General features: G+C 49.2%; 1 protein-coding gene across 1 annotated transcript in view; it reads left to right on the forward strand.

The window, feature by feature from the left end:
* Positions 1-14660, forward strand: part of jak1 (Janus kinase 1) — an 80855-nt gene that overhangs the window by 52383 nt on the left and 13812 nt on the right. The window contains exons 14-21 of the mRNA XM_036978622.2: positions 1000-1127; positions 1965-2100; positions 5160-5311; positions 5674-5824; positions 7165-7253; positions 7383-7575; positions 7724-7848; positions 14411-14583. Coding sequence (XP_036834517.2) covers positions 1000-1127; positions 1965-2100; positions 5160-5311; positions 5674-5824; positions 7165-7253; positions 7383-7575; positions 7724-7848; positions 14411-14583 — 1147 coding nt within the window. The remainder of the gene's footprint in view (positions 1-999; positions 1128-1964; positions 2101-5159; positions 5312-5673; positions 5825-7164; positions 7254-7382; positions 7576-7723; positions 7849-14410; positions 14584-14660) is intronic.

The following is a 14660-nucleotide window of genomic DNA, read 5'->3' on the forward strand; positions in this document are numbered from 1 at the left end:
TCTTCTTGCCACTCTTCCATAAAGGCCAGATTTGTGCAATATACGACTGATTGTTGTCCTATGGACAGAGTCTCCCACCTCAGCTGTAGATCTCTGCAGTTCATCCAGAGTGATCATGGGCCTCTTGGCTGCATCTCTGATCAGTCTTCTCCTTGTATGAGCTGAAAGTTTAGAGGGACGGACAGGCCTTGGTAGATTTGCAGTGGTCTGATACTCCTTCCATTTCAATATTATCGCTTGCACAGTGCTCCTTGGGATGTTTAAAGCTTGGAAAATCTTTCTTTCTGTATCCAAATCCGGCTTTAAACTTCTTCACAACAGTATCTCGGACCTGCCTGGTGTGTTCCTTGTTCTTCATGATGCTCTCTGCGCTTTTAACGGACCTCTGAGACTATCACAGTGCAGGTGCATTTATACGGAGACTTGATTACACACAGGTGGATTGTATTTATCATCATTAGTCATTTAGGTCAACATTGGATAATTCAGAGATCCTCACTGAACTTCTGGAGAGAGTTTGCTGCACTGAAAGTAAAGGGGCTGAATAATTTTGCACGCCCAATTTTTCAGTTTTTGATTTGTTAAAAAGGTTTTAAATATCCAATAAATGTCGTTCCACTTCATGATTGTGTCCCACTTGTTGTTGATTCTTCACAAAAAAAATACAGTTTTATATCTTTATGTTTGAAGCCTGAAATGTGGCAAAAGGTTGTAAAGTTCAAGGGGGCCAAATACTTTCACAAGGCACTGTACATGTGATGGAAGACTGCACTGCAAGAATGCACAGCGCATGCAGAGGGTTGCAGTTCCATTGAATTGGGGATAGTTTAACCAAAATATGCTACAAGACCTAGAATTGCCTTATGAGTATCCCACAAAAAGGTTCACGGTATTTATGCTAAATTCCCCAAATTCCTGGGTTTGAATTCCCATGGAAATTTACCAGAAGGTTTTTTGACCCTTTGCAACCCTGTCCACGTCTCTCTCCCTCTCTCCCAGATATCATGGTGGAGGAGTTTGTCCAGTTAGGTCCGTTGGATATGTTCATGCGGAGACAACACAGTCCTCTCAGTACACCATGGAAGTTCCAGGTGGCCAAACAACTGGCCAGCGCTCTCAGCTACCTGGTAAGAAAAACACACTCTGAAATGTCTTCAACCTCTTTGTTATGGCAAGCCTAAATAAGTTCAGGAGTAAAAATGTGCTTAACAAGTCACATAATAATTGCATGGACTCTGTGTTTAACATTAGCTTTTATGACTACATCTCTGTACCCCACACATACACTCATCTGTAAGGTCCCTCAGTTCGAGTTGTGGATTCAAACACAGATTCAACCATAAAGACCAGGGAGGTTTCCCAATGCCTCCCAAATAAGGGCACCTATTGGTAGACGTTGGAAAAAAAGCAGACATTGAATGTCCCTTTGCACATGGTGAAGTTATTAATTTACAGTTTGGATGGTGTATCAAAACAGCTGCAGGCATCCTTCCTAACTTAGTTGCCAGAGAGGAAGAAAAACACTCAGTGATTTCACCATAAAGCCAACGGTGGCTTTAAAAAAAAGTTAGAGTTGAATGGCTGTGATAGGAGGAAACTGAGGATTGATCCACAACTTTGTAGTTACTTCCCAATACTAACCTGCATCACAAAGTGAAAAGAAGGAAGCCTGAACAGAATAAAAATATTCCTAAACATGCATCCTGTTTGCAATAAGGCAATAATAAGTACAATAACCTAAAACCTAAAACACAACCTAAAACACAAGCCAAGTATACACTGGAGTTGCTTACCAAGGTAACATTAAATGTTTCTGAGTGGCTTAGTTTAGACTTAAATCGTCTTGAAAATCTATGGCAACAACCAACTTGACAGAGCTTGAAGAATTTCTTTAAGAATAATGTGCAAATATTGTACAATCCAGGTGTGCAAAGCTCTTAGACTATCTCTCTCTGTCTGTGTAGGAGGATAAGAAGCTAGTGCATGGCTTTGTGTGTACCAAGAACATCCTGCTGGCCAGAGACGGAGTGGACAGTGAGGGAGGACCCTTCATCAAGCTCAGCGACCCCGGCATACCCATCACTGTGTTGACCAGAGAGGGTAAGACTTCACTGAATCATTTTGTTTGGCAAATTATGCACATTGAGTGCAAGACAACCATCATGTTCCATTTCGATTTGTGTTGTTATCCAGAGCAACGTATCTTATAGGACAGATAGGACAAGGGCCCAATTTGAGATTGTAGAATTTATTGTACAGTATGTTGAGTTCTGAAAGGTTTGTGGCCCAGGATAATGTTTTTGGGAACAAGACCATACAAATGCACAGCTCACATTCCATTTTCCCCCCAATGGCATATTTATGTTTGTTAAACATTTACTGTGTCTGTGGCTGAGTGAAGACAGTTAAACAGACCAAACAGTGTTGATGTCCACTGGGACCACTGGATCTGACAGATGGGAACACTCTCCCTCCCTCTCTTTATGTTACTGGCATGGCAGGGCTGTGGATTCCTGTCAGCTGGAAGTGACGTAAGGGCTTGTTGGAAGAACTTGGGATTAGAGATGGACAGTCGGAGAGAGGGGGTTAGAGATGGAGACAGTCAGAGAGGGCTAGAGATGGAGAGAGAGGGTTAGAGATGGAGAGAGAGGGTTAGAGATGGAGACAGTCAGATAGATGGGGTTAGAGATGGAGCCAGTCAGAGAGAGGGTTAGAGTTGGAGCCAGTCAGAAAGGGGGTTAGAGATGGAGCCGGTTAGAGTTGGAGCCAGTCAGAAAGGGGGTTAGAGATGGAGCCAGTCAGAGAGGGGGTTAGAGATGGAGAGAGAGGGTTAGAGATGGAGACAGTCAGATGGGGTTTGAGATGGAAAGAGGGGGTTAGAGTTGGAGACAGTCAAAGCGAGAGGGTTAGAGATGGAGACAGTCAGAGAGGGGGTTAGAGTTGGAGACCGTCAGAGAGAGGGTTAGAGATGGAGACCGCCAGAGAGGGGGTTAGATACGGAGACCGTCAGAGAGGGGGTTAGATATGGAGACCGTCAGAGAGGGGGTTAGATATGGAGACCGTCAGAGAGGGGGTTAGAGTTGGAGACGGTCAAAGCGAGAGGGTTAGAGATGGACTGTCAGAGAGGGGGTTAGAGTTGGAGAAAGTCAGAGAGGGGGGGTTAGAGATGGAGACGGTCAGAGAGGGGGTTAGAGTTGGAGACCGTCAGAGAGAGGGTTAGAGATGGAGACGGTCAGAGAGGGGGTTAGAGATGGAGACGGTCAGAGAGAGGGTTAGAGATGGAGACGTCAGAGAGGGGGGGTTAGAGTTGGAGACGGTCAGAGAGGGGGGGTTAGAGTTGGAGACGGTCAGAGAGGGGGGGTTAGAGATGGAGACGGTCAGAGAGGGGGTTAGAGTTGGAGACGGTCAGGGAGGGGGTTAGAGTTGGAGACGGTCAGGGAGAGGGTTAGAGATGGAGACGGTCAGGGAGAGGGTTAGAGATGGAGACGGTCAGGGAGAGGGTTAGAGATGGAGACGGTCAGGGAGAGGGTTAGAGATGGAGACGGTCAGAGAGAGGGTTAGAGATGGAGACTGTCAGAGAGAGGGTTAGAGATGGAGACTGTCAGAGAGGGTTAGAGATGGAGACGGTCAGAGAGAGGGTTAGAGATGGAGACGGTCAGAGAGAGGGTTAGAGATGGAGACGGTCAGAGAGAGGGTTAGAGATGGAGACGGTCAGAGAGAGGGTTAGAGATGGAGACGGTCAGAGAGGGGGGGTTAGAGATGGAGACGGTCAGAGAGGGGGGGTTAGAGATGGAGACGGTCAGAGAGGGGGGGTTAGAGATGGAGACGGTCAGAGAGAGGGTTAGAGACTGAGACCGTCAGAGAGAGGGTTAGAGATGGAGACCGTCAGAGAGAGGGTTTGAGATGGAGACAGTCAGAGAGGGGGTTAGAGATGGAGACAGTCAGAGAGGGAGTTAGAGATGGAGACGCTCAGAGAGAGGGTTAGAGATGGAGACAGTCAGAGAGAGGGTTAGAGATGGAGACAGTCAGAGAGTGGGTTAGAGATGGAGACGGTCAGAGAGAGGGTTAGAGATGGAGACCGTCAGAGAGAGTGTTAGAGATGGAGACAGTCAGAGAGAGGGTTAGAGATGGAGACAGTCAGAGAGTGGGTTAGAGATGGAGACAGTCAGAGAGAGGGTTAGAGATGGAGACGGTCAGAGAGGGGGTTAGAGATGGAGACGGTCAGAGAGAGGGTTAGAGATGGAGACGGTCAGAGAGGGGGTTAGAGATGGAGACGGTCAGAGAGGGGGTTAGAGATGGAGACGGTCAGAGAGGGGGTTAGAGATGGAGACGGTCAGAGAGGGGGTTAGAGATGGAGACGGTCAGAGAGGGGGTTAGAGATGGAGACAGTGAGAGAGGGGGTTAGAGATGGAGACAGTCAGAGCGAGAGGGTTAGAGATGGAGACAGTCAGAGAGAGGGGGTTAGAGATGGAGCCAGTCAGAGAGGGGGTTAGAGATGGAGACAGTCAGAGCGAGAGGGTTAGAGATGGAGACAGTCCGAGCGAGAGGGTTAGAGATGGAGACAGTCAGAGGGGGTTATAGATGGAGACAGTCAGAGTGGGGGTTAGAGATGGAGACCATCAGAGAGGGGGTTAGAGATGGAGACAGTCAGAGAGGGGATTAGAGATGGAGAGAGAGGGTTAGAGATGGAGACAGTCAGAGAGGGGGTTAGAGATGGAGACAGTCAGAGAGGGGGTTAGAGATGGAGAGAGGGGGTTAGAGATGGAGAGAGAGGGTTAGAGATGGAGACAGTCAGAGAGAGGGGGTTAGAGATGGAGACAGTCAGAGAGAGGGGGTTAGAGATGGAGACAGTCAGAGAGAGGGGGTTAGAGATGGAGACAGTCAGAGAGAGGGGGTTAGAGATGCAGACAGTCAGAGAGCCTCATGGAACTGTATTACAGTAAAGGTGTCAGTGAGGAAAGACAGGACTACAGACATATTAAAAATGACAAACTCCTTCCCCAAACAGATGCGGGTTCATTATTGTGTGTTCACTACAATAGTGTTTTGGTTTCTGCACCGCGTGTGACTGTTTGTTTGTGTTATGACTAAATGTTTGTACTGTGTTTACATACACATTGTGTGTGTGTGCGTGCGTGTGTGTGTGTGTCAACCTGCAGAGTGTGTGGACCGGATCCCCTGGATTGCTCCAGAGTGTGTGAAGGACTCTGCCAACCTGAGTGTAGCGGCTGATAAATGGGGATTCGGCACAACACTGTGGGAGATCTGCTATGACGGAGAAGTGCCCCTTAAAGACAAGAAACTCACAGAGGTACATACTGTATACACACACACACCTTAATCCACTTTATCCTACACCCTCACACATCTCTATGCCATGTATTGCCAGTTTGGACACAAAGTATCAGATACCCTTAAGCTACTCTCTCTCTCTCTCTCTCTCTCTCTTTCCCCACTCCCTCCCTCTCCGCATCCCCCCTCTCTCCCTCACCTTCCTCTCTCTCTCGCTCTCCCTCTCTCCCTCACCTTCCTCTCTCCCTCCCTCTCCCCATCCCCCCTCTCTCCCTCACCTTCCTCTCTCTCTCTCTCTCCCTCTCTCCCTCACCTTCCTCTCTCCCTCCCTCGCCCCATCCCCCCTCTCTCCCTCACCTCCCTCTCTCTCTCCCTGAGCAGAAAGAAAGGTTCTATGCAGCAGAGTGTCAGCTAGCTACTCCAGACTGCAAAGAGCTGGCTGAACTGATGACCCATTGTATGACCTTTGACCCCCGTAAACGCCCGTTCTTCAGGGCCATCGTCAGAGACATAGACACCCTTGAGGAACAGAGTACGTGTGTGTGTGTGTGTGTGTGTGTGTCATTGAGCAGTAGCAGTGCATGGGTAAAATCACTGGGGAAGTGAAAAAAACCCATCCTGACTCACCCTACTTGTAGAGAAACACCAATGACAACCTCCTTTCATGTTACCGAAACATTTAGCTTTTGTTGTCCTAAGATACCTGGCTAAAATGCTTGCTACCTATCCTAACTTCCTTTCATTACCTGGCAACGATTCGCTAGGCCAGCTAGTTAGTCTAAATAACTAGCTAGCTATATTGAACTTCCATCCTCTCAGGCCAGGGGCACAATTATGGTTTGATCATTGGCCAGAATGAAGTAAAACCAAATCCCTATCTCCATCCATGGCTAATTGAAGAAAGGGACAATTGTCATTAGCTAGCTAGCCACCGCAGGACCACAACACAAGGAGATGCAACAATTATATATTATTTTGTAAATTACGTTCTGCTTTTGGTGTGAAGCCAAATCCAAACTGGCTTCCCTTGACACTTGTTTTTGGTGTGCCAGGATCATTCACAGTTGACCTCACTCAGTTTAGCTCAATGCTGATTGGCTAATATTATTTGAAAAATGTAATCAAGGGAGGCCAAATGCTCGCTGGCTTCTCTTGCATTCAATGCTACGGGTTGCAATGATGTCACTCTCTTTTTGCCCAGACAGCATCAGATAGATGGTCTACATATACTGAGAAAGAGGGCCGCTGTTGTGTTTGCTCAGATGCTTTCTCCAATGAGATACATTCAGCCTCTTTCGAATTGAAGGAAAATGATGAAACACAGAGAGACGGCAGTTGTTTCTCAGCGCTAGCTAGAGAGAGAGATTGCAAGAGTGTGTGTATGAGTGTTGTGGAGTTCACTGGGTTTACGCTCCACAGCTCCCCCTTAACTGGGCCCCATGGATATAAATCTTCCCTCAATACTCCCACACGGTGGCTAGAATGAGGTACTGCCGTCATGTTGCAGTTAGACATCCATCATACTGGTGCTGTTGCTTTGCTGAATAAACCCACTGGGTATGTTGTCAGTGTGTAACAGTGTGTATGTTGTCAGTGTGCAACAATGTGTGTGTATGTTGTCAGTGTGTAACTGAGTGTGTGTATGTTGTCAGCGTCTGGGTTGTCGGTGTGTATGTTGTCAGTGTGTAACTGAGTGTGTGTATGTTGTCAGTGTCTGGGTTGTCGGTGTGTATGTTGTCAGTGTGTAACTGAGTGTGTGTATGTTGTCAGTGTGTGGGTTGTCAGTGTGTATGTTGTCAGTCTGCAACAATATGTGTGTATGTTGTCAGCGTGTGGGTTGTCAGTGTGTAACAGTGTGTATCCCTCCATCAGACCCCTCTATCAAGCCTGTACCCACTCTGGAGGTCGACCCCACTGTGTTCGAGAAGAGGTTCCTCAAGAAGATTCGAGATTTAGGAGAGGTAACACACGTGTGTTTGACCATGCCAGAGACCGTGTGTATATGCAAGTAATGTTAATGTTTGTCAGTATTATGTGATATGAATGTTCTCTCTGTGTGTGTGTGTGTGTGTGTGTGTGTGTGTGTGTAGGGTCACTTTGGCAAGGTGGAGCTGTGTCGGTATGACCCCAGAGGGGACCGGACAGGGGAGCTGGTAGCAGTGAAGAGTTTAAAGCCAGAGAACAGAGAGGAACAGAGCAGCAACCTCTGGTGTGAGATAGGAATCCTTAAAGAACTTTACCACCACAACATTGTCAAGTACAAAGGCATCTGTCAGGAGGAGGGTGAGCAGAGTATACGCAAGCATGCACGCACATGTATACACCCACACACACACACACACACAACACCCACACACACACACCTACCTACCTACTGAACACACACCTTCTGCTTTGCCTCACTCCATCCTCTCTATATGTCTGTGTGCAGGAGGCAGAGCCATCAAGTTGATCATGGAGTACCTGCCTGCTGGCAGTCTTAAGGAGTACCTCCCTCGCAACAAAAGCCAGACCAGCCTGAAGAGACTGCTCAGTTACGCTGTCCAGATCTGTCAGGTACTTTAACACTAGCACCGCTACCTAACATACCCCTAACACTAGCACCGCTACCTAACATACCCCTAACACACCCCTAACACTAGCTCCGCTGCCTAACATACCCCTAACACTAGCACCGCTACCTAACATACCCCTAACACTAGCACCGCTACCTAACATGCCCCTAACACTAGCACCGCTACCTAACATACCCCTAACACTAGCACCACTACCTAACATACCCCTAACACTAGCACCGCTACCTAACATACCCCTAACACTAGCTCAGCTGCCTAACATACCCCTAACACTAGCACCGCTACCTAACATACCCCTAACACTAGCACCGCTACCTAACATACCCCTAACACTAGCACCGCTACCTAACATACCCCTAACACTAGCACCGCTACCTAACATACCCCTAACACTAGCACCGCTACCTAACATACCCCTAACACACCCCTAACACTAGCACCGCTACCTAACATACCCCTAACACTAGCACCGCTACCTAACATACCCCTAACACTAGCTCCGCTGCCTAACATACCCCTAACACTAGCACCGCTACCTAACATACCCCTAACACTAGCACCACTACCTAACATACCCCTAACACTAGCACCGCTACCTAACATACCCCTAACACTAGCTCAGCTGCCTAACATACCCCTAACACTAGCACCGCTACCTAACATACCCCTAACACTAGCACCGCTACCTAACATACCCCTAACACTAGCACCGCTACCTAACATACCCCTAACACTAGCACCGCTACCTAACATACCCCTAACACACCCCTAACACTAGCACCGCTACCTAACATACCCCTAACACTAGCACCGCTACCTAACATACCCCTAACACTAGCTCCGCTGCCTAACATACCCCTAACACTAGCACCGCTACCTAACATACCCCTAACACTAGCACCGCTACCTAACATGCCCCTAACACTAGCACCGCTACCTAACATGCCCCTAACACTAGCACCGCTACCTAACATGCCCCTAACACTAGCACCGCTACCTAACATACCCCTAACACTAGCACCGCTACCTAACATACCCCTAACACTAGCACCGCTACCTAACATACCCCTAACACTAGCACCGCTACCTAACATACCCCTAACACTAGCACCGCTACCTAACATGCCCCTAACACTAGCACCGCTGCCTAACATACCCCTAACACTAGCACCGCTACCTAACATACCCCTAACACTAGCACCGCTACCTAACATACCCCTAACACTAGCACCGCTACCTAACATACCCCTAACACTAGCACCGCTGCCTAACATACCCCTAACACTAGCACCGCTACCTAACATACCCCTAACACTAGCACCGCTACCTAACACACCCCTAACACTAGCACCGCTACCTAACACGCCCCTAACACTAGCACCGCTGCCTAACATACCCCTAACACTAGCACCGCTACCTAACATACCCCTAACACTAGCACCGCTACCTAACATACCCCTAACACTAGCTCCGCTGCCTAACATACCCCTAACACTAGCACCGCTACCTAACATACCCCTAACACTAGCACCGCTACCTAACATACCCCTAACACTAGCACCGCTGCCTAACATACCCCTAACACACCCCTAACACTAGCACCGCTACCTAACATACCCCTAACACTAGCTCCGCTGCCTAACATACCCCTAACACTAGCACCGCTACCTAACATACCCCTAACACTAGCACCGCTACCTAACACACCCCTAACACTAGCACCGCTACCTAACACACCCCTAACACTAGCACCGCTACCTAACATACCCCTAACACTAACACCGCTACCTAACACACCCCTAACACTAGCACCGCTACCTAACATACCCCTAACACTAGCACCGCTACCTAACACACCCCTAACACTAGCACCGCTACCTAACATACCCCTAACACTAGCACCGCTACCTAACATACCCCTAACACTAGCACCGCTACCTAACATACCCCTAACACTAGCACCGCTACCTAACATACCCCTAACACACCCCTAACACTAGCACCGCTACCTAACATACCCCTAACACTAGCACCGCTACCTAACATACCCCTAACACTAGCACCGCTACCTAACATACCCCTAACACTAGCACCGCTGCCTAACATACCCCTAACACTAGCACCGCTACCTAACACACCCCTAACACTAGCACCGCTACCTAACACGCCCCTAACACTAGCTCCACTGCCTAACACGCCCCTAACACTAGCTCCACTGCCTAACATACCCCTAACACTAGCACCGCTACCTAACATACCCCTAACACTAGCACCGCTACCTAACATACCCCTAACACTAGCACCGCTGCCTAACATACCCCTAACACTAGCACCGCTACCTATCATACCCCTAACACTAGCACCGCTGCCTAACATACCCCTAACACTAGCACCGCTACCTATCATACCCCTAACACTAGCACCGCTGCCTAACATACCCCTAACACTAGCACCGCTGCCTAACATACCCCTAACACTAGCACCGCTACCTAACATACCCCTAACACACCCCTAACACTAGCACCGCTACCTAACATGCCCCTAACACTAGCACCGCTGCCTAACATACCCCTTACACTAGCACCGCTACCTAACATAACCCTAACACTAGCACCGCTACCTAACATACCCCTAACACTAGCACCGCTACCTAACATGCCCCTAACACTAGCACCGCTGCCTAACATACCCCTAACACTAGCACCGCTACCTAACATACCCCTAACACACCCCTAACACTAGCACCGCTACCTAACATACCCCTAACACTAGCACCGCTACCTAACATACCCCTAACACTAGCTCCGCTGCCTAACATACCCCTAACACTAGCACCGCTGCCTAACATACCCCTAACACTAGCACCGCTACCTAACACGCCCCTAACACTAGCACCGCTACCTAACATACCCCTAACACACCCCTAACACTAGCACCGCTACCTAACATACCCCTAACACTAGCTCCGCTGCCTAACATACCCCTAACACTAGCACCGCTACCTAACATACCCCTAACACACCCCTAACACTAGCACCGCTACCTAACATACCCCTAACACTAGCACCGCTACCTAACATACCCCTAACACTAGCACCGCTGCCTAACATACCCCTAACACACCCCTAACACTAGCACCGCTACCTAACATACCCCTAACACTAGCTCCGCTGCCTAACATACCCCTAACACTAGCACCGCTACCTAACATACCCCTAACACTAGCACCGCTACCTAACACACCCCTAACACTAGCACCGCTACCTAACACACCCCTAACACTAGCACCGCTACCTAACATACCCCTAACACTAGCACCGCTACCTAACACACCCCTAACACTAGCACCGCTACCTAACATACCCCTAACACTAGCACCGCTACCTAACACACCCCTAACACTAGCACCGCTACCTAACATACCCCTAACACTAGCACCGCTACCTAACATACCCCTAACACTAGCACCGCTACCTAACATACCCCTAACACTAGCACCGCTACCTAACATACCCCTAACACACCCCTAACACTAGCACCGCTACCTAACATACCCCTAACACTAGCACCGCTACCTAACATACCCCTAACACTAGCACCGCTACCTAACATACCCCTAACACTAGCACCGCTGCCTAACATACCCCTAACACTAGCACCGCTACCTAACATACCCCTAACACTAGCACCGCTACCTAACACGCCCCTAACACTAGCTCCACTGCCTAACATACCCCTAACACTAGCACCGCTACCTAACACACCCCTAACACTAGCACCGCTACCTAACATACCCCTAACACTAGCACCGCTACCTAACATACCCCTAACACTAGCACCGCTGCCTAACATACCCCTAACACTAGCACCGCTACCTATCATACCCCTAACACTAGCACCGCTGCCTAACATACCCCTAACACTAGCACCGCTACCTATCATACCCCTAACACTAGCACCGCTGCCTAACATACCCCTAACACTAGCACCGCTGCCTAACATACCCCTAACACTAGCACCGCTACCTAACATACCCCTAACACACCCCTAACACTAGCACTGCTACCTAACATGCCCCTAACACTAGCACCGCTGCCTAACATACCCCTTACACTAGCACCGCTACCTAACATAACCCTAACACTAGCACCGCTACCTAACATACCCCTAACACTAGCACCGCTACCTAACATGCCCCTAACACTAGCACCGCTGCCTAACATACCCCTAACACTAGCACCGCTACCTAACATACCCCTAACACACCCCTAACACTAGCACCGCTACCTAACATACCCCTAACACTAGCACCGCTACCTAACATACCCCTAACACTAGCTCCGCTGCCTAACATACCCCTAACACTAGCACCGCTGCCTAACATACCCCTAACACTAGCACCGCTACCTAACACGCCCCTAACACTAGCACCGCTACCTAACATACCCCTAACACACCCCTAACACTAGCACCGCTACCTAACATACCCCTAACACTAGCTCCGCTGCCTAACATACCCCTAACACTAGCACCGCTACCTAACATACCCCTAACACACCCCTAACACTAGCACCGCTACCTAACATACCCCTAACACTAGCTCCGCTGCCTAACATACCCCTAACACTAGCACCGCTGCCTAACATACCCCTAACACTAGCACCGCTGCCTAACATACCCCTAACACTAGCACCGCTACCTAACATACCCCTAACACTAGCACCGCTACCTAACATACCCCTAACACACCCCTAACACTAGCACCGCTACCTAACATACCCCTAACACTAGCACCGCTACCTAACATACCCCTAACACTAGCACCGCTACCTAACATACCCCTAACACTAGGACCGCTACCTAACATACCCCTAACACTAGCTCCGCTGCCTAACATACCCCTAACACTAGCACCGCTACCTAACATACCCCTAACACTAGCACCGCTACCTAACACGCCCCTAACACTAGCACCAGTACCTAACATACCCCTAACACTAGCACCGCTACCTAACATGTCCCTAACACTAGCACCGCTGCCTAACATACCCCTAACACTAGCACCGCTACCTAACATGCCCCTAACACTAGCACCGCTACCTAACATACCCCTAACACTAGCACCGCTACCTAACATGCCCCTAACACTAGCACCGCTGCCTAACATACCCCTAACACTAGCACCGCTACCTAACATACCCCTAACACACCCCTAACACTAGCACCGCTACCTAACATACCCCTAACACTAGCACCGCTACCTAACATACCCCTAACACTAGCACCGCTACCTAACATACCCCTAACACTAGCACCGCTACCTAACATACCCCTAACACTAGCACCGCTACCTAACATACCCCTAACACTAGCACCGCTACCTAACATGCCCCTAACACTAGCACCGCTACCTAACATACCCCTAACACTAGCACCGCTGCCTAACATACCCCTAACACTAGCACCGCTACCTAACACGCCCCTAACACTAGCACCGCTACCTAACATACCCCTAACACACCCCTAACACTAGCACCGCTACCTAACATACCCCTAACACTAGCACCGCTGCCTAACATACCCCTAACACTAGCACCGCTGCCTAACATACCCCTAACACTAGCACCGCTGCCTAACATACCCCTAACACTAGCACCGCTACCTAACATACCCCTAACACTAGCACCGCTACCTAACATACCCCTAACACTAGCACCGCTGCCTAACATACCCCTAACACTAGCACCGCTGCCTAACATACCCCTAACACTAGCACCGCTGCCTAACATACCCCTAACACTAGCACCGCTACCTAACATACCCCTAACACACCCCTAACACTAGCACCGCTACCTAACATACCCCTAACACTAGCACCGCTACCTAACATACCCCTAACACTAGCACCGCTACCTAACATACCCCTAACACTAGCACCGCTACCTAACATACCCCTAACACTAGCTCCGCTGCCTAACATACCCCTAACACTAGCACCGCTACCTAACACGCCCCTAACACTAGCACCGCTACCTAACACTAGCACCGCTACCTAACATACCCCTAACACTAGCACCGCTGCCTAACATACCCCTAACACTAGCACCGCTGCCTAACATACCCCTAACACGCCCCTAACACTAGCACCGCTACCTAACACTAGCACCGCTACCTAACATACCCCTAACACTAGCACCGCTGACTAACATACCCCTAACACTAGCACCGCTGCCTAACATACCCCTAACACACCCCTAACACTAGCACCACTGCCTAACATACCCCTAACACTAGCACCGCTACCTAACATCCCCCTAACACACCCCTAACACTAGCACCGCTGCCTAACATACCCCTAACTCTGACCATTAACCCTGGTTGAACAGATCCCTAGACCTGACAGTGTTATAGATATGTTGTGGGAACGTTATGGAAAAATGTTGGGACCATTATGGCGGTGTTATGGGAATATTATTGGGATATATATATTTTTGGGGGGATAGGATAAATTCCAACCATCTCTGTGTCTCCCCTTTGTCCAGGGAATGGACTATCTGGGATCTCGGAATTACATCCACCGGGATCTGGCGGCCCGGAACGTTCTGGTGGAGAACGAGAGCACGGTGAAGATCGGAGATTTTGGACTGACCAAGAGCATCAAGGACAACGAGGGATATTACACGGTCAAAGATGACCTGGACAGCCCTGTGTTCTGGTGAGGGAGGGAGGGAGACAAAATAAGACAGTGTAGTACAGAGAGGGGAAGAGAAATGAGAGGAAAAGGAAATAATT

The sequence above is a fragment of the Oncorhynchus mykiss genome, chromosome 5, assembly GCF_057628025.1.
Source record: "Oncorhynchus mykiss isolate SJ-2025 chromosome 5, ASM5762802v1, whole genome shotgun sequence".
NCBI lineage: Eukaryota > Metazoa > Chordata > Actinopteri > Salmoniformes > Salmonidae > Oncorhynchus > Oncorhynchus mykiss.